Raw genomic sequence first — 17,868 nt, 5'->3', positions numbered from 1 at the left:
TAAAATCAGCAAACCACATCTTCATAGATACTGTAGATAACATGGATTGTGCACATATTTGTATACATATTGAATTTAAAAAAAGTTAGGCTCAACTTTGTACTCTCACTTCCCAAAGTCAAAAGCTGAATGATTCAGTCACCAACAGAGGTGGGAAAATATATTGAGAGCAAGATTGCCCTCAGTTGGTGGAACTAGGTTACTTCCCTGAAGAGTTTCAAAGGTGTATCAATCATTTGGTTTTCACACTGCTGTCAGACAATGTTTCAACACATTTTATATATAAAAAAAAATAAAACAAATTTGTATTTTTTCCCAGATTTATTTCAAATTTGGTTATTTTTCCCCATTTAATTTACTACTGGTACAGGTTTACTTACGTTATCAACCAATGTCTTCGATTGGCACATACTCTTCCCCACACACATGGCCTGTCATGCATTTACTAATCAAAGAAAACATACCATTACAAAACAAGAAATCATACAAATGTTAGAAATTTTACAGAGGAAGAATTAGAAACTTAACATAAAGATAACGGTAAAGGTAACCCTTTGAATTGGGCTCCACACGGTTTCAGAGCTTCAACATTGTTCAAATATACAACATGTAATGGCCAGGGGGAAGGAGCAATTGTGGTTTGTAAATGCAAAGAATACGACAAAGACAATGAGAGATTGTTTGACTCACATGGACCCCGGCAATGATGACTACTTCCCCTTTAGAGGAGCACACAGGTTGGAAGGGCTCATGGGAGTATAGACATGGGACAGATGAGACATGTATGAGACAACCCTTACAGAGTAACTTGACTATCCATAGTAAAACAATTTATTGTTCATCTCCAAAAAAATCATACAAAAGGGTGAAAACTAAACAATACAAGAGGATTCCAAATTTAAACATGAAAATGCTGCATTTACTCTGAGCAACACTCTTCCGCGCAATTTAACTCACACTAGACTCTTCCACATAAGGTGTGACGCAAGCACTCACTGTGGTGTTAAGCATAATGCCGTCATGTTTTTAGCGGGGCACAAAGGCACGAGTGTTTGTATGCACCTACAGGTTACTTTGCGCGAGTGTGTTTATTTCGTGTCTGAGTCTCAGAGGATGGACATTGAGCTTTGAGAGTGAAAATGTCGATGTTCCTTATTATAAATGAGTGCAAGAGCGGTTCAACAGACGTGTAGCTGGGGCAGCACGTGTGTTTATGTGTGTGTGTGTGTATAGCATGTGTGTATACTGCACACCATCATGTGTGTATTGTGGCGTTTACAGGGTGTCCAGCAGACTGTCGATGCGCGTCACCAGCTCCAGTCTCTTGCTAGCTAGGGTCTTCTCGTTGTCGATGTAGGCCTCCTTCTTCACCTTGCCTGCCACCAGGCGCTCAGCCTCTTGACAGGAGCGACCCACCAGGTCCTTCACCTGGCCGTCCAGCTTCTGCACCTCACCCACCTGAAAAACACAGTGAAATGTAAGGCTCAGCAGTGTACACACACAGGTAGATACAAATACTGTACACGCAATTGAATACACACACCTTATCTGCGAGGTCGGAGCCCTCTGTTTTGAGGCGGGCCTGCAGGGAGCTGATGTCGTTGGTGAGGGTGCGGTGGTCGGCCTCCAGGGTCTTGCGGCCGCTGTTCAGGGCCCCCGTGTCTCGGGATTGCTTATAGCGATTAACCACCTCGTCCATGTGGCGGTACAGACCTAAACGCTTGTTGACCAGAGTCAGGACCTGCTCTGTGATGGAGGCCACCTTCATACGAACCTCTGCAGCAGGGTCCTTGATAAAAAGATGGAGAGAGAAGGGGAGTGTCAGGAAGTGCATACAGGGAAAAAAAATGAACTTAGAAGGGAGTAATGACAGGAGAGTTAAAGTGCTCCTCATAATAAGAGCAGCAGAGTATGTTGAGGATGGAGTACCTTAGTGATGGAGAAGTCCAGGCGCACGTAGATGATGACTGTGAAGAAGAGGATGTAGAAGGCCCCCACCACCAATAAAGGCTCCTGCAGCATCAGGATCTTATTGAAGGTATAATGCACCTGGGGGATGAGAGAGAGAGAGAGCGAGACACTGAGGAACTTGCAACATCAATGAGGGACCTAATCTTACATTGCATCTAAAACGTTTCTCTGCAAGGGTTTCAGATGTAAAGCATGCAGATGCTGGGCCCTAGTGGTGGTGTATCTCTGGAGCGACTGCTTATAACAATCCTGTCATAGTAATGGCATACTCTGGTTAACTCATACAAACAAACTGCCTTCCTTTCTACCCAGAACCTCCCCCTAAAGTCTCCAATTCCCTCTTCCACTAGGGCCTAGCAGCTCACCACTATATCCTGGATGTGCTGCTCCACCAGATTGTTCTTAGAAGCCACCAGCACAGGACGACCAAAGGTGTCCAGGTAGGTGTAGTGCAGCTGGTCTGGAATGCGGTCAATGGGGTAGGGGGTTTCCACATGGATGTTCCTGAGAGGAAAAGATGTGGATCATTAGAATGAAACAGGAGATCTGTCCATTTCCACAGACACTAAAGGAGTGTGCACATGAACATCATGCATGCTCACCTGGCGCCTTCTGGCAGTATGAGTTTAACAGTGAGGGAGTCGATGACTTGGTCATCATATACATGGTCAACCAGCCTCATCTTCAGAGCATACTGATCCCCTGAGAACCAACGGGATGAATTCAAGCATTAGCATATAATTTTTTAGCTTTCGGGCCATTTCTCTTTAAAGACTTCTGGTTATTAATAGTCATGGTAATTTAGCCAACTCAACTCACCCAGAGTGTAGAGGTACTCATAGCTGGGCAGATTGTAGCCGATAATGTAGTGGGTCTTCCAGCCACCAAACAGAGGGAAGCGGGGCCGAACCTCCACCTCCACAGATTCTTCCAGAATCTGTAGGTGGGAGGTGGATATGTTGCCGATCTCATCCCGGTAGTACACATCCTGGGCTGATGCAGGAAGGATGGTCTTCGGGAGAGTGAGGAGATGCAGTTATTATACAATCTTAAGAAGTCCTCCTGCGAGCATGATTTGAAAATGCCCCAAGATCCATGGAAATAAAGGAGTCTTTAAAAATCAACACACCTTAAAGGATTTAACTGATGAGATGCCACTGTCAGACTGACGCTGGTAGTCATAACGGGAGAAAGGCCCTTTCAGGAATGCACCTGTGTGCCTCATGTCAATGGTCTCTTCCACAGCAATGTTTCCCCAATGGGAGACTTCGATGATGCGGGTGATGCTGCTAATGGTGAGGAAGGGTGTGTTGTTCTCATAATGGACCTTCATGGCATCCTAAAAAGAACAAAAAAAACACATTTCTCCCTTTGCTTCTAAACCAAATATGACTCCACTAAGCCAATGTCCGCTATTCAGCTGGCCCAAAAGTGCTTAAACCATTCAAGGACATGGCCTAGCGGTCTCAGCCGGAGCCTCCAGCACACGTCTACACATGTGTATGGTTAGAATCCAGCCTTCTACCCTTTGACACAATGTCCATCTTTCACCACTGTCATCCTCTTTATCTATCTATTCAATAAAGTCAGAAAATATACATAAAAATTATATTAAATCCAGTCAGGGACTTCAGAGACACTTTACCTCGCTGAAAGGGGCGACATCACGGAAGGGGCCATACTCAATAGCTTCATCGCTCTTGCTGGGGTTGCCCAGCTTGGTGTAGCTCTCCACAGTCTTAGAGGCGAGGCGGACGCGGGTGGTCTGGCTGCGGGTGGGGTAGGGGGAGTACAGGTAGTGGTTACCCTGGAACACCACCAGCTGACGCTCAGCCTGGGTGATGTGGGTGGGGAAGGGCCTCAAGATGTGGCTCAGGACAGTCTCCACCTTCACCCGCAGCTTAGCACCCACACCCAGACTGGAGGGTAACTGCACCTTGTAAAACTCCCCACTGTAAGAGGATTGCAGATAGGAGAGGGGTCAGGTCACCAGCACCAACATATATGGTTCTAAAAACAAAGGGACAAACTAAAACAGTGAGAGAAACTCCACTGGAAAAAAGGGGTGAAGTTTAACATGGTGAAAATGTGCATATCTACAAACTTTACAGTCTAATGACATACAAGATCCATGATAATAATAATGCAATATAATCTTAGTGAACAGGGATGCACAATATATTATAAACTTCTCACCTTTGACCTTGGATTGTTGTTTGCTTGAGCTCAAGCATGGCATCCTCCTCTTCATCACCCTTCACCTAGCAAAGACACGTTTACATGTCTGTCCATTCTGCTACAATTCAACTACAACTGGACATGAGGTGTATTCATTTACAGGCAGGAATGAGTGAGTGAGTATGCAACGGTGTGAATGTAGAGTGTTCATTCCCCACGGGAAAACAATCATTGTGTAAACAATCACTGATAGTTGCTAGATAGACAATTATTTCCCCTACTATCTGACATAAATTAAGGTCCCAGGCAATTTAAAGATATTGCACACAAAAGGGGGCTGTTCAGATCAGACACGGAAGTAGCTACCCTCTCAGCGCATACGTGTCATTTAGCCACTGACGGAACAAGTTGTGTTGCGGAAGTGCACCCGCTAGCCCATTCAAACAGTTCCACACCACCGTCATATAAATGTACTTATTAAAATGTTTTTGCTACAGCCCTTCCACAGTTTGGTAGATCCACCATTTAACAAAAGTGGACATTTACTAGCGATTAAGTACTGTAGCATCCTTACCTTGACTGGGCGAACCTGGACAAAGATGTTCATGTTAGCTAACTAGCTAATGTTATCCGGCTAGCTAATGTTAGTTAGCCAACTAGCTATCTGGCAAAATGTGGTTTACAGCAAATTCATTCTGAAATCACTTACCGATGCACCGACATAAGCTAGGTGGGGGGCCAGGTCGGGCTCTACCGCCAAGATAAAGTTATGTACCGCCGAGTCTCCCTGATTTGACAGAAGAATCTCTGCTGTTATCTTAGCAAGGTGCGTGCTCAGGTCCACCGTTCGTTTCACCTCCTCGTTCACCAGCCCGTCCGCAGCCACTCGATAACACAGTACAGTGATAAGGAGCAGATAAATGGGTGCGGCGAAGAAGGGGATGTTTCGCGCCATGGTTATGAAATTAAACTTAAAGATAATTTGCTTAATTGTTAAGTTGAAGCTAGAGAGGAAGAAAGGCCACGCACCACTTCAGGACCAAAGCTGCAGCCTTAAGGATGACGTTTCATTCAGTCCTCACGTACTGACGTCATGCTGTTCCGAACAAATACGGCAGAGGGAGACGTCTCTACCCTGTTATCAAAACTAATAAAGGTCCTTGGCAATTCAAAATCTTGCACACAAAAGGAGCTGTGTAGATCAGACACAGAAGTAGCACCCCTCTCAGAACATACGTGTAATTTCGCCACTGACAGAAGGTGTTGTGTTGTGGAAGTGGTGGAAAAAGTACTCAATTGTCATACTTGAGTGAAAGTGAAGATACCTTAATAGAAAATAACTCAAGTAAAAGTCACCAGGTAAATACCACTTGAGTAAAAGTATTTGCTTTTAAAAATACTTCAGTATCAAAAGTAAGTGTAATTCCTAAAATATACTTAAATATCAAAAGTAAAATAATAAATAATGTCAAATTCCTTATATTAACCAAACCAGACCACACGATTTTCTTTTCTTTTTTACGGATAGCCAGATCACACTCCAACACTCAGCCATCATTTACAAATGAAACATTTGTGTTTAGTGAGTCAACCAGATCAGAGGCAGTAAGGATGACCAGGGATGTTCTCTTGATAAGTGTGTAAATTTGACCATTTTCATGTCCGGCAAAGCATTCAAAATGTAATGAGTACTTTCGGGTGTCAGGGAAAATGTATGTAAATATATTTTTTTAAAGTAAATTATTTTCTTTAAGAATGTAGTGGAGTAAAAGTAAAAGTTGTAAAAAAAAATGATAGTAAAGTACAGATACGCAAAAAAACGACTTAAGTAAGGAGGATACCTTGTCAGTTGAACAACTGAATGCATTCAACTGAAATGTGACTTGAGCATTTAACCTCTGAATCAGAGAGGTGCGGGGGCTGCCATAATCAACATCCACGTCTTCGGAGCCCAGGGAACACTGGGTTAATTGCCTTGCTCAAGGGCAGAACGACACATTTTTACCATGTCAGTTCGGGGATTTGATTTAGGTAACTGGCCCAACGCTCTAACCACTAGGCTACCAAGAAGTTCTTTAAAGTCGAGTCGGAAGAGACGGAGATATCGGAGATGAAGGTCTGGGTAACTTGTAAGTCCTATAAGCCAACGTACAATCAATGGATAATAAAATAGACGAACTACGATCACGTATATCTTACCCATGGGATATTAAAAACTATAATATCTAATGTTTCATCGAGTCGTGGCTGAACGACGACATGAATAACATACAGCTGGCGGGTTTTACACTTTTTCGGCAGGATAAGAACAGAGGCCTCTGGTAATACAAGGGGTGGCGGTCTATGTATATTTGTAAACAACAGCTGGTGCACGAAATCTAAGGAAATCTCAAGGTTTTGCTCGCCTAAGGTAGAGTATCTCATGATAAGCTGTAGACCACACTGTTAACCAAGAGAGTTTTCATCTATAATCTTCGTAGCTGTCTATTTACCACCACAAACCGATGCTGGCACTAAGACCGCACTCAATAGTTCCTGTGCCCCAAAACACTAAGGTAATCTGCCTAAATAACTACTGACCTATAGCACTCACATCTGTTGCCATGAAGTGCTTTGAAAGGCTGGTCATGGCTCACATCAACACTATTATCCATGAAACCCTAGACCCACTCCAATTTGCATACCACCCCAATAGATCCACAAATGATGCAATCTCTATTGCACTCAACACGGCCCTTTCCCACCAGGACAAAAGGAACACCTACGTATGTGAGAATGCTGTTCATTGACTACAGCTCAGCGTTCACCATAGTGTCCTCAAAGCTCATCACTAAGCTAAGGACCCTGAGATTAAACACCTCCCTCTGCAACTGGATCCTGGACTTCCTGACGGGCTGCCCCCAGGTAGTAAGGGTAGGTAACAACACATCTGCCACGCTGATCCTCAACACAGGGGCCCCTCAGAGGTGCGTGCTCTGTCCCCTCCTGTACTCCCTGTTCACTTATGACTGCATGGCCAGGCACGACTCCAGCACCATCATCTAGTTTGCCGATGACACAACAGTGGTAGACCTGATCACCTACAACGATGAGACAGCCTACAGGGAGGAGGTCAGAGACCTGGTTATGTGGTGCCAGGACAACAACCTCTCGCTCAACGTGATTAAGACAAAGGACATGATTGTGGACTACAGGAAAAGGAGGACCGAGCATGCCCCCATTCTCATTGACGGGGCTGTAGTGGAGCAGGTTGAGAGCTTCAAGTTCCTTGGTGTCCACATCACCAACAAACTATCATGGTCCAAACACACTAAGACAGTCGTGAAGAGGGCACGTCAAAGCCTATTCCCCCTCAGGAGACTGAAAATATTTGGCAAGGGTCCTCAGATCCTCAAAAGGTTCTACAGCTGTATCATCGAGAGCACCCTGACGGGTTGCATCACTGCTCGGCCTCCGACTTCAAGGCACTACAGAGGGTAGTGTGTACGGCCCAGTACATCACTGGGGCCAAGCTTCCTGTCATCCAGGACCTCTATACCAGGCGGTGTCTGAGGAAGGCCCTAAAATTTGTCAAAGACTCCAGCCACCCAAGTCATAGACTGTACTCTCTAAAGCACGGCAAGCGGTTCCGGAGTGCCAAGTCTAGGTCCAAAAGGCTTATTAACAGCTTCTTACAGGACGGACTACAGGACGGTAGTCATTTAGGCAGGTTATCCTCGCTTTCTTGGGCACAGGGACTATGGTGGTCTGCTTGAAACGTGTAGGTAATACAGACTCGGTCAGGGAGAGGTTGAAAATGTCAGTGAAGACACTTACCAGTTTGTCCACACATGCTCTGAGTACACATCCTGGTAATCCGTCTGGCATCGCGGCCTTGTGAATGTTGACCTGTTTAAAGGTCTTACTCACATCGGCTACAGAGAGTGTGATCACACGGTGGTCCGGAACAGCTGGTAATCTCATGCATGTTTCAGTGGTTGCTGTTCAGTGTTGCTTGCTACAGACCCGGGTTCGATACCAGGCTGTGTCATAACCGGTCATGACCGATGTCCCATTGGCTCATCGCGCTCTAGCGACTCCTTGTGGCAGGCTGGGTGCCTGCAGGCTGACTTCGGTCGTCAGTTGAACGGTGTTTCCTCTGACACATTGGTGCAGCTGGCTTCCAGGTTAAGCAGACGGGTGTCAAGAAGCGCGGTTTGGCGGGTCATGTTTCGGAGGACGCATGACTCGACCAAAACCAAAGCATCGACTGCTGTCATACCTTACAGTGTAAGGGTAACTGGTCATATAAAAGTGGGTCACCTTTTAGCCAGGTACATTTCTATGGTAATGAATCCTTCAGAACTAACCTGCTCTGGAGCAGGCTAACTCGAGGCTAACTCCATTTATCCTGAATGAAGTGCCACGAGTACCAATTAAATCAGATACCCTCCCTCTCACAAAGATTGTGGCCCTTGATTTGAGGAAGACGACTGATTAAGTATTAATACATAAATAAAAATGGTGTACATTTTAAAAAATGTTAAAATACCTAGCACATGACACATTTAGTTATGACAGATTTACCTTTTAGGTCTGTGTGTAGCTAGGTACAACTAACTTTAGTTGAAGACGACCAGAATAGAGATGGATTATCTCTCAAGCTTTATTGACCCATGTTTAAATCGGCCAGAGGATTTTCATTTGCCTGGCTACCCAGACTCCTTGCCAAACGCAACGCACCAACCATTGACTTTAGTTTCTTCTCTGCAATTTAAAGTATGTATACAAGTAAAGTATGAGCAGCAGAATACTTTAGTGTGAGTCGTTATGCTATGTTTTCATAGAGGTGAATAACAAAAAATACTACTGAAGAAAGTCAATCCATGAGTTAGCTGACTTTCTAGTTTAGACACATGGGCCAGCCAATTTCCCGGATGCAAATTAAGCCTACATATGACTCTTGGAACAAAACACTTTCAGTGAAGCTTCCATTGAGAATAGTGTTTCAGTGGACTTTGAACCACGAAGAGATATCAATCAGAGTAGAAGCCAAGCAGATCTCTTGTGCCATAAAGTTCCAGAACAATGAATACAGGGAGTGACAGGGAAAACATTATTCCCCCTCTCTTGAGAGGCGGACCATGCATAAACCCCACTATGAACAGATGCCCACTTCCAACAAAAGCCCAAGAGACTGCAGGATGATCCCATTTCTGACAAAGATTGAGGGGACAGAGCCAGTGCATTGCTAGAACCAGGCAGGCAGTGGCATAAATATACAGACCTCTTGGCAGATGCCTTCAGTACACAACATGATCAAATTCTAATTTTAATAACTTGCATAATGCCTATAGCTAGCTGTCTGAACAAATGTTGTTGTTGATGAAAATAATGGTCCGAGATCCTTGGGACGTCCCTAATCGAACCTCTACCCTACCCATTTTAAATTTCAACTTCAATGAGGGTAGGGACGTCCCAATGATACCTAATTGCACGGACCTGAAAATACATCCCAATGAACCCTAACTGCACCGACCTGAAAATAAACCAGAATACAAAGAGGGCCGGGTTTAGGGCGTGTCTTCACGAACATCTGATGTCAAAGATCGCTGACACAGTTGTTTTGGAGGAAGTGACAAGAGACTGAAAACGAAAGAAATAGGCCCTCTTCAAGTAAACAAGCAGGGATTCCTTTCGCTTAATAATTGCTCTTACTTTGGAAACACAAGTGGTCACCTAGTAGTATTGAAAGTATATTGCGTTATAATTAAAGAGACGTGCGTCCTGACTGCAACTAAACCACCACTGGTGGCACCAGCCAGTTTCCGTCCGATCTCGGCAACTAGCTAGCTATCCAGCTAGCCTAGGTTGGGGGGCAGACAGACGCAATTGAATTCATCTGTTTTTCATCCAGCACGACGAAAGGCCCATTTTGACATTCTTTAATATACCATCCATTGGTTCTGGTTGATCAAGGTAAGAATTGTAGCCGATATTCTTTTTGTGCAGTAATATTTGTTTTATGTTTACCAATTAGCCTGCTAGTAAGACGAGACCAAGTACTGAGCTAGCTAACGGGTCGATTGTCCCCGCGTTGGGCACTAAAGTTAGCCACTCACTGTGCACTGTTTAAAGTCAGCTAGGTAAAGAATGGTTCTCTACTCTATTGTGTGTCACTCAATCTAAAGTTCTGTCCCAATTCACTGTGCAGTTAGCCAGTAAGCTAACGTTAAGTTGCATGTCAAATGGCGTTGCTAGCTAGTTGGCTAATGTCTGCGTTAACAGTATGCGTCCAGAGCCATGTAACTGTTTTTAGTATTACGTTTCTAAATTCATGGCTCTGTACACGTATAGATAGCTAAGCTATGTTCTAGCTAGCAATAACTAATATTAGCCAGCTAACTTACTAGCTAGGCCCTCCAGGGGTGAAGTTAGCTGACTAAACTTACTCAACTCCGGTTGGTTGACAACGTCATGCGCGCGCATCAATGTGGCCGGAAATTGTGTTATGATGCTGAAGTGTTATGATTCAGATAGCTGTCAACAATGACAAAAAGCTGTCCCATTGTATCTTGTGATTGATACCATGTTTTGTTTTTAGGTGTTTGACTTTCGCTAGCTAGTTAACAACTGTAAATTTGAGACAGGCGCTCATTGTGCAAATGTATTTGTTTTCAATAAACATTTTGAGAGTAAACTAGTTTACATGTTGTCAACAATCTAAGCCAACCCTGTCTGTTTTGTCCAATAGTTGGGAACGTGTCAGTTTTGTTTCTTAAACCACCAACCCGTCTATAGAGATCCTATTAAATTAGAGTATTCTAATTATATGATACCGGCTATGTAATATAATAGTGAACGTTAGCATTAGCAAACAAGCAGACAGTTTAGCTAGAGCTGTCATGCTAGTCAATTTAGCTAACCTGGTTGGTAAAATAGCTAACGTTAGTGTTTTATGATGTGCTCATCTGTAATCATTAGGTAGATAACTAGCCTAGTACTATGACTGTGCTAGCAATGATTGCACGTTGGCTAGTAATATTGACGGTAACGGCAGCTTTCCTAGTTGCTTTCTGCGGGTCCGGACGAGGCATCCGACTCTTCTTCCTCTACGTCGTTTTTCTTTTGCGAATCATTGGGATGTCTGCCCTGTGGGGTGTTTGGAGAATATCGTGTGAGCGAAACGGGGAGGGACCTACCGGAATTTGTCCAATATAAATTGTTTTTGTTGCAAAACGTTTTCCATTTGAAGTAAACTGTTTCCGTTTTGCAACATACCAAATGTTTTGCTACGCAATCCGACTAATGAATAGTCTAAACGGGATCCTTGGGACGTCACCCCAATGAAGATTACATTTTAAAATGGTTAAGGGTTAGGTAAGGGTATGGCTGTCCCAATGATTCGGGTAGCACTAAGCAATAAATCATTCTTAGTGTTGTTTTCTAGATAACCATGTGACCCAACTCGCACGAATGTCATGGGTTGCAGCCAGCCAGACCACAGTCAGAGAACTGCCCTATAAATGTTAGAAATTGATTTTAAAAAAAAAATGTAATGCTTCATTTAATGGTTCAGACTGAGGTTATTCCTATTTTGCCTCCATGTATCCATCTTCCACCCTCATAATCGAGTGGTCTAATGGATCATTTGTGTAGGTCTAAATCCCAGGTCTGGGTTCCTAGATGCAAGGCCCTGTGGTGCAATTTACTGACAAATTGAAAAATTAGTTCAGTTTGACTTTGCTGTACTATATTACACCAAATAACCTTATTATACCCATTTTAGTCTGTGTTAATACTGTGCTCAGGAAAATATTCACATTAGAATGTAATTGTCTGACATGCTGCAGTATTTGTTTGTGTGCTCTGAGCAAATGTAAGATTCAGTACTCAAAGCTTAGCCTAATGCAAACTGCACGGTCCAGTGTTGGCTCCCTTTGCTTTCAATAGCCCCTGATTGAAATGAAAGAGCAGAGGTAGTGGACGTTGACTGTCTTTTAAAGGTGCAACCTTTTGTTTCTATTGAGGATAGTATGAGACACTGAGTAACTAACTGCTTGTGCAAGAACTGCAGCAATGAAAATGTCTGGCTTGTTTTGAAATTTAGGCTGCCTATGTCATCATGTTTCTGACCCCGCCTGATAGCTTGTTTCCTTATTCCATGATCTTAATCGACCAGTCAGTCGTAGGGAATCAATACTATCCTGGTGTTTTCCATGCTTGTCTGCAGATTTTTTTGGAACCAACACCATTTTACTGTGAAACCAATAATGGAACTGATACTGTATGTCGTTGCTTTTAAGGATCGGAATATAGTGATGAGGAGGAGTTCCGTGGACCCTTCGTGTCCAGAAATAATTTAGCCATTCATTGTCAATTAACTTGTGACTCTGCTTGATTACTCATAAATAAAGTCATATTTAGGAAGGTTAAGGGTACAAGACTGTGTGCTCAGCTGGCTTTGTTGGCAAAATCACTACATTTTCGACGCCAGTGGATCTCAAAACTGAACTTGGATCCACGTTAAGTAGCAATGATATCCTATTCAATAAAACAATCATTTGTTTCTTTCCAGCAATTTTCTTAATTACATGATTGTACAACTAGCAAAGGAGTTTTGAAGTTGAGGGTGCAGTATTTATAAAGTTTAGCAATCTTAATGATTGATTAGTAATGCCTGACGAGTTCCTATAAATTGGTGTCTGTTACGTGAACTGATTTAAGATGGTTTTTACATTCTGAGAATAAAGTCACATTTTATGAGCTCCTGTATGCTGCTTCTGTCTAGTCTGAACTTTCCTTACACTTGATGTTCCACCCTCTGAACGGCACATTATATTACCGTCAATGCAGAATTCTTAAGAGGGCCCTCATTGTCACGTTGTGTTGCTTGAAATAAATTGAAGTTGAAATGAAGGTTGCTTCGTTTCAATGCTAGTGTAACCATTAAGGGTGAGGCTCCTTGACAGAGAGAAGCAGTGCTAATGGTGGCTCTGCACGGCAGCCTTACTGAGCCTAAATGTTGTGAATTTGTTATTTGGGGTAGATCTGGTGATGCTGTTAAGAGAATGTTGGTCAGTGAGAGCAAGAGATGCTTTATCAAGAAGAATAGTGTATTCCACTCTCGCTGTCTGTGGCTCAAGTCTCATAACTGGCCTTCACATGTTGAATCGTCTTCTGGTTTACGTTAAGCCTACATTCCTCTCCCAAACCTGCGTCCTATACAAGTGAAAATAGAGGAACATGTTGGAGGGGAAGGCAGAGTTTTAAAAACTAGTCTGTTTGTTGTTTCTTACTTAGTGAGGGACAAACTGTACTTGGTTACATTCCCAGAACTGTTCCTACTCCGAGCATTTCAACACACACTGTGCCAGATGCCAATCGCAACTTTTTAACGGGCCGTGGTTTCACATTTGATTGACAGACAGGTGGTATAACGTTTGACCTTTGGTCTGCTGTTATGCGTGTTGATGTGTATAGCCTACACGTGTTCCTGAATGTCTCTGTGTGCGGTCATGCCAGTGTCTTGTGTGTCGTAATCCCCACGACTGGACAACTAGCTTTGGACCACATGACTACGGTGAGGGTGAGCTGGCAGCTGGTCAAAGTATTCCATGGCACGAAGACGTGTTATAGTATTTACAGTAGTTGCCTATTATAATATTGCCTGCGTCATAGAGCATAAACAGCATTGCTTTTTAACCCTGGGGGGGGCGCAAAGGCCTGTGTGCCTGTGTTTATAGGCTGCTTCTATACTGTGTTTATCATGCTAACAATGAGGATGACCGTATGATGGTCATGTTAGCCATGCTACATGGTCAGTCCACCATTCTAATTGAGTGCGCCTTATATTTCCCCAGCTGTGGCACAATGACGTCTAGGAAGAAAGTACTACTTAAAGTCATCATCCTGGGAGACTCTGGGTGAGTGTCCTGTACCTTGCACAGCCACTTACACTTCTTCTCTGTTATCATAGGAGGTTACAAAATGTATGTGTTTACCAGTCATTCTGTCATATCTGTTGCTGACCTGAATCTATCTCGTCAGAGTTGGGAAGACCTCCCTGATGAACCAGTATGTGAATAAGAAGTTTAGTAACCAGTACAAAGCCACAATTGGAGCTGATTTCCTGACGAAAGAAGTGATGGTGGACGACAGGCTTGTCACCATGCAGGTACTGGGGAAGGGGTACTATCAAGTTGCATTACAAGTGCTGTGCTGAAGTACAGGTCAATGGGTAGGCCTATATTGTATTGTTCTTCATAAACATGTATGTTCCTCCCCTGTGCTCTGTCACAGATCTGGGACACAGCGGGGCAGGAGAGGTTCCAGTCTCTGGGCGTGGCGTTTTACCGCGGGGCAGACTGTTGCGTGCTGGTGTTTGACGTGACCGCCCCCAACACCTTCAAGACCCTAGACAGCTGGAGGGACGAATTCCTCATACAGGCCAGCCCCCGAGACCCCGAGAACTTCCCCTTCGTGGTGCTAGGCAACAAGATTGACCTGGAGAACAGACAGGTGGATCCAGATGTAGCGTTTGAGACCAGAGCATCTGACAGTAAGTAGCTTGTGTGTCCCTTCAGAGAATGACGGCTGTTTTTTGTCTGTATCTGACAGGTGACGACTAAACGAGCACAGGCCTGGTGTCAGAGCAAGAACAACATCCCCTACTTCGAGACCAGCGCAAAGGAGGCCATCAACGTTGAACAGGCTTTCCAGACTATTGCACGCAATGCTCTTAAACAGGTAGGGGGTCAGAAGGGAGCTTATGAGAGCTTAGCTGAATGCCGTGTGTGTATTGACAGTATTTTTATACTTTGTTTTTATTGAGGAACACAGGACCAATAAAGTAAAATAGAAGAACAACAAAAAATAACTGGCAGTTACAGTGAACATCATACCTTCATCATATTAGTTACATTGATGTCTTTGAATTAGACCTACAAAACCCATTTTTCCCAATATTCCTGACCTCTCCTCTTGTGTTCTTAAAGCAAAGGTCATACATTCCATGTGGTGTATTTCTTTTACAATGTCTATCCATTGTGTCACTGTGGGAGGGTCTTTTTGTAGCCATTTCCTAGTGACAGTAGGACCTTCAAGAGGTACTTTTCTCTATTGTGTAAGTTATCAGGTGTTTCACCCAAGTACAAAGAAATTAATGTTTGTTCTATGTCAAATCCTGTTATTTTTCCAATGTTAGATCTTATTTCTCCACAGTAAGTTTCGATTGCGGGGCAGGTCCAAAAGATATGAGTGATCCACCCTCAATAGACCGCATTCTCTCCAACAAGGATGTCGGGGGCCAGTCTATTTTGACTTCAGTTTAGGTGTTATGAAGAAACGTATAACATTCTTCCAACAGAATTCTCTCCATGACCTTGAGTTGGTGGAGCTTTGTTGAGTCTCTAATATGTTCAACCATGTTTCATCAGTTATTTCAATGTAAAGTTCCTCCCATTTCTTTTTAATATAGTTTGTAGAATGTTTCTTTGAGGATTGAATACCCAAGTAGATTTGAAATAGTTTTTTTGTTACTCCCCAAGTTGTTGTATTGACGTCTTGATTTCCATGCACGTTGGAAGCCACACAAAAAGCTTAACGTCATCTCGTCTTTTTCTCCCTTTAGGAGACAGAGGTGGAGTTGTACAATGAGTTCCCTGAACCGATAAAGTTGGACAGGAACGAACGTTCCAAGCCATCAGCGGAGGCCTGCAGCTGCTGAGGTCCTAGCAGACTTACTTTCGGCCCTGCTACCCTGTCTTGCCTTGTCTAACCCCTATGCCTCACTGTGTGCTCCCCTTTGCCCAATATTATCACTGGCCTTCGTAGATGCGAGTTCCCGCTCGAAAAGTATACTTTACACATCACACACTTACTCTCAAGATAAGTCTCCAAGCCCAAAGAACACCCAGATGGATAGTAGAGCATTTATTAACCTGATATCTGCTTAGTATTTCCCCCTTAACTGTCTCATGACAATACCTTTTTTTATAGACACCATTGTTTCCATGGCACCACCCAACCTCACACACATGCATACATACAGAAATAAAATCCTATGACATTTTAAAGGGGGGGGGTTAGTTCCAGTGGTAAAGGAGGTTGTGAAGGATCAGAATGATGAATTTATATATATATATATATATATATATATGTATGTATGTGTGTGTGTGTGTCATGCCAATGTACTGCCCAAAGATACATGTGTTAATTGTCTTGGAAGTGAACTAGCAAGTCCAACATACGAGTGTGTTGTTCAAGGCATTTTTTTTGCACTTTGTCATGTAGACTTATTAAAATCCTGTTTGACACCTCATTTTGGAGCCACAATAAAAAACACACATTTTATGTCGAGGCTGAAGAGGCAGTGTGGATTTTAACTCTACTGTCCCCTATCTGCCCGACACATGCTTTGTTTCTCAATTGGAAAAGTCGAGCAGCAAATTGTCAACATTCTGCGACCTGACACAAGGGGTAGAGAATCAAAGGGAGGACGTCCTATCGGATACAGCTGGGGGAGGGGACAGATATTTTTCAAGCATATAAATATGAGTCATTATTAGTTATTGCCTCATTTTTACACTGGCAACTGTTGCAAGACTTTATGTGCAAATCTTTAAGTCTGTCAATTGTTTTGCGTAGGCAAAAACCCTGCATGTTGTCAGTTTCCATGTCTGCTGATAGCTCAGGTGCTTGATATTTCTTTTAACTGATCAGATCTGTCTGTATATTGTTATTACTATGTTTAGAATTTGAATTGCATCAGAGGACCGAGAACACAACTTTTTATTTAAATTATACAAAAAATACAGGGGAAATCGGTTAGCATTAATCATATTAATGAAATGGCTTCATCTACATTGTTTGAAAATGGTTTTGGATTTCAAGGAACTGATAAGTCATTGAATAAAGAATGTGTGTGTTTCTGCAAGGAGAACATGTAAAGCATAGGTGACTATCAAGGCTCATACTGAACAAAAATATAAACGCAACATGTAAAGTGTTGGTCCAATGTTTAATGAGCTGAAATAAAAGATCCCAGAAATTTTCCATATGTAGAAAAAGCTTATTTCTCTCAATTGTTGTACACAAATTTGTTTTCATCCCTGTTAGTGAGCATTTCTCCTTTGCCAAGATTGTTTTATTTCATTTAACCAGGCAAATCGGTTCACAAATTATTTAAAATGGCCAAATCTGGACCAATTGTGCGCCACCCTACAGGACTCCCCATCACGGCCGGATGTGAAAGAGCCTGGCTAATCCATCGACCTGACAGGTGTGGCATATCAAGAAGCTGATTAAACAGCATGATCATTACCCAGGTGCACGTTGTGCTGGGGACAATAAAAGGCCACAAAAATATGCAGATTTTTCACACAATGTCAGATGTCTCAAGTTGAGTGCGTGCAATTGGCATGCTGACTGCAGGAATGTCCAACAGAGCTGTTGCCAGAGATTGACATTTTAGTTTCTCTACCATAAGCCACCTTAAATGTCATTTTAGAGAACATGGCAGTACATCCAACTGGCCTCACAACCACAGACCAAGTGAAACCATGCCAGCCCAGGACCGCCACTTCCAGCTTCTTCACCTGCCCGATCGTTTGAGGGTGCTGAAGAGTATTTCTGTCTGTAATAAGTCCCTTTTGTGGGGAAATGCTCCTTCTGATTGGGTGGACCTACACCTTTCCAGGCCCATCCAGGGCTGTGCCCCTACCCAGTCATGTGAAATCC

General features: G+C 43.3%; 2 protein-coding genes across 2 annotated transcripts; one reads left to right on the top strand and one right to left on the bottom strand.

Moving 5' to 3' along the window:
* Nucleotides 1-808: 808 nt before the first annotated feature.
* Nucleotides 809-8,663, bottom strand: LOC110527949 (dolichyl-diphosphooligosaccharide--protein glycosyltransferase subunit 1). Its single transcript, XM_021609590.3, has 10 exons — nt 4,859-8,663; nt 4,168-4,232; nt 3,617-3,923; nt 3,101-3,310; nt 2,791-2,983; nt 2,574-2,673; nt 2,337-2,475; nt 1,930-2,049; nt 1,544-1,789; nt 809-1,458 (listed from the first exon to the last, which is right to left on the bottom strand). The coding sequence occupies exons 1-10, from the start codon at nt 5,102-5,104 to the stop codon at nt 1,276-1,278; spliced, it is 1,809 nt and encodes a 602-aa protein (XP_021465265.1). The 5' UTR covers nt 5,105-8,663; the 3' UTR covers nt 809-1,275.
* Nucleotides 8,664-9,697: 1,034 nt separating this feature from the next.
* Nucleotides 9,698-17,198, top strand: LOC110527948 (ras-related protein rab7). The gene is made up of 6 exons (XM_021609589.3): nt 9,698-10,107; nt 13,992-14,054; nt 14,179-14,305; nt 14,431-14,649; nt 14,749-14,877; nt 15,761-17,198. The coding sequence occupies exons 2-6, from the start codon at nt 14,002-14,004 to the stop codon at nt 15,854-15,856; spliced, it is 624 nt and encodes a 207-aa protein (XP_021465264.1). The 5' UTR covers nt 9,698-10,107; nt 13,992-14,001; the 3' UTR covers nt 15,857-17,198.
* The last annotated feature ends 670 nt before the right edge of the window (nt 17,199-17,868 follow it).

This window comes from Oncorhynchus mykiss, chromosome 7 (assembly GCF_057628025.1).
Source record: "Oncorhynchus mykiss isolate SJ-2025 chromosome 7, ASM5762802v1, whole genome shotgun sequence".
Classification (NCBI taxonomy): Eukaryota; Metazoa; Chordata; class Actinopteri; order Salmoniformes; family Salmonidae; genus Oncorhynchus; species Oncorhynchus mykiss.
The sequence above is the reverse complement of the archived record's forward strand: the minus strand, read 5'-3'. Positions and strand labels throughout refer to the sequence as shown.

What these genes read in the sequence shown, in the direction of transcription:
- LOC110527948 (XM_021609589.3), top strand. Translation starts at nt 14,002, where the DNA reads ATGACGTCTAGGAAGAAAGTACTACTTAAAGTCATCATCCTGGGAGAC. An exon ending in ATCATCCTGGGAGACTCTGG is followed by an intron (nt 14,055 to 14,178) that starts GTGAGTGTCCTG and finishes CTATCTCGTCAG; the next exon opens with AGTTGGGAAGACCTCCCTGA. An exon ending in TTGACCTGGAGAACAGACAG is followed by an intron (nt 14,650 to 14,748) that starts GTGGATCCAGAT and finishes TGTATCTGACAG; the next exon opens with GTGACGACTAAACGAGCACA.
- LOC110527949 (XM_021609590.3), bottom strand. Translation starts at nt 5,104, where the DNA reads ATGGCGCGAAACATCCCCTTCTTCGCCGCACCCATTTATCTGCTCCTT. An exon ending in TAGCTTATGTCGGTGCATCG is followed by an intron (nt 4,233 to 4,858) that starts GTAAGTGATTTC and finishes TGTCTTTGCTAG; the next exon opens with GTGAAGGGTGATGAAGAGGA. An exon ending in ATGTCGCCCCTTTCAGCGAG is followed by an intron (nt 3,311 to 3,616) that starts GTAAAGTGTCTC and finishes TGTTCTTTTTAG; the next exon opens with GATGCCATGAAGGTCCATTA.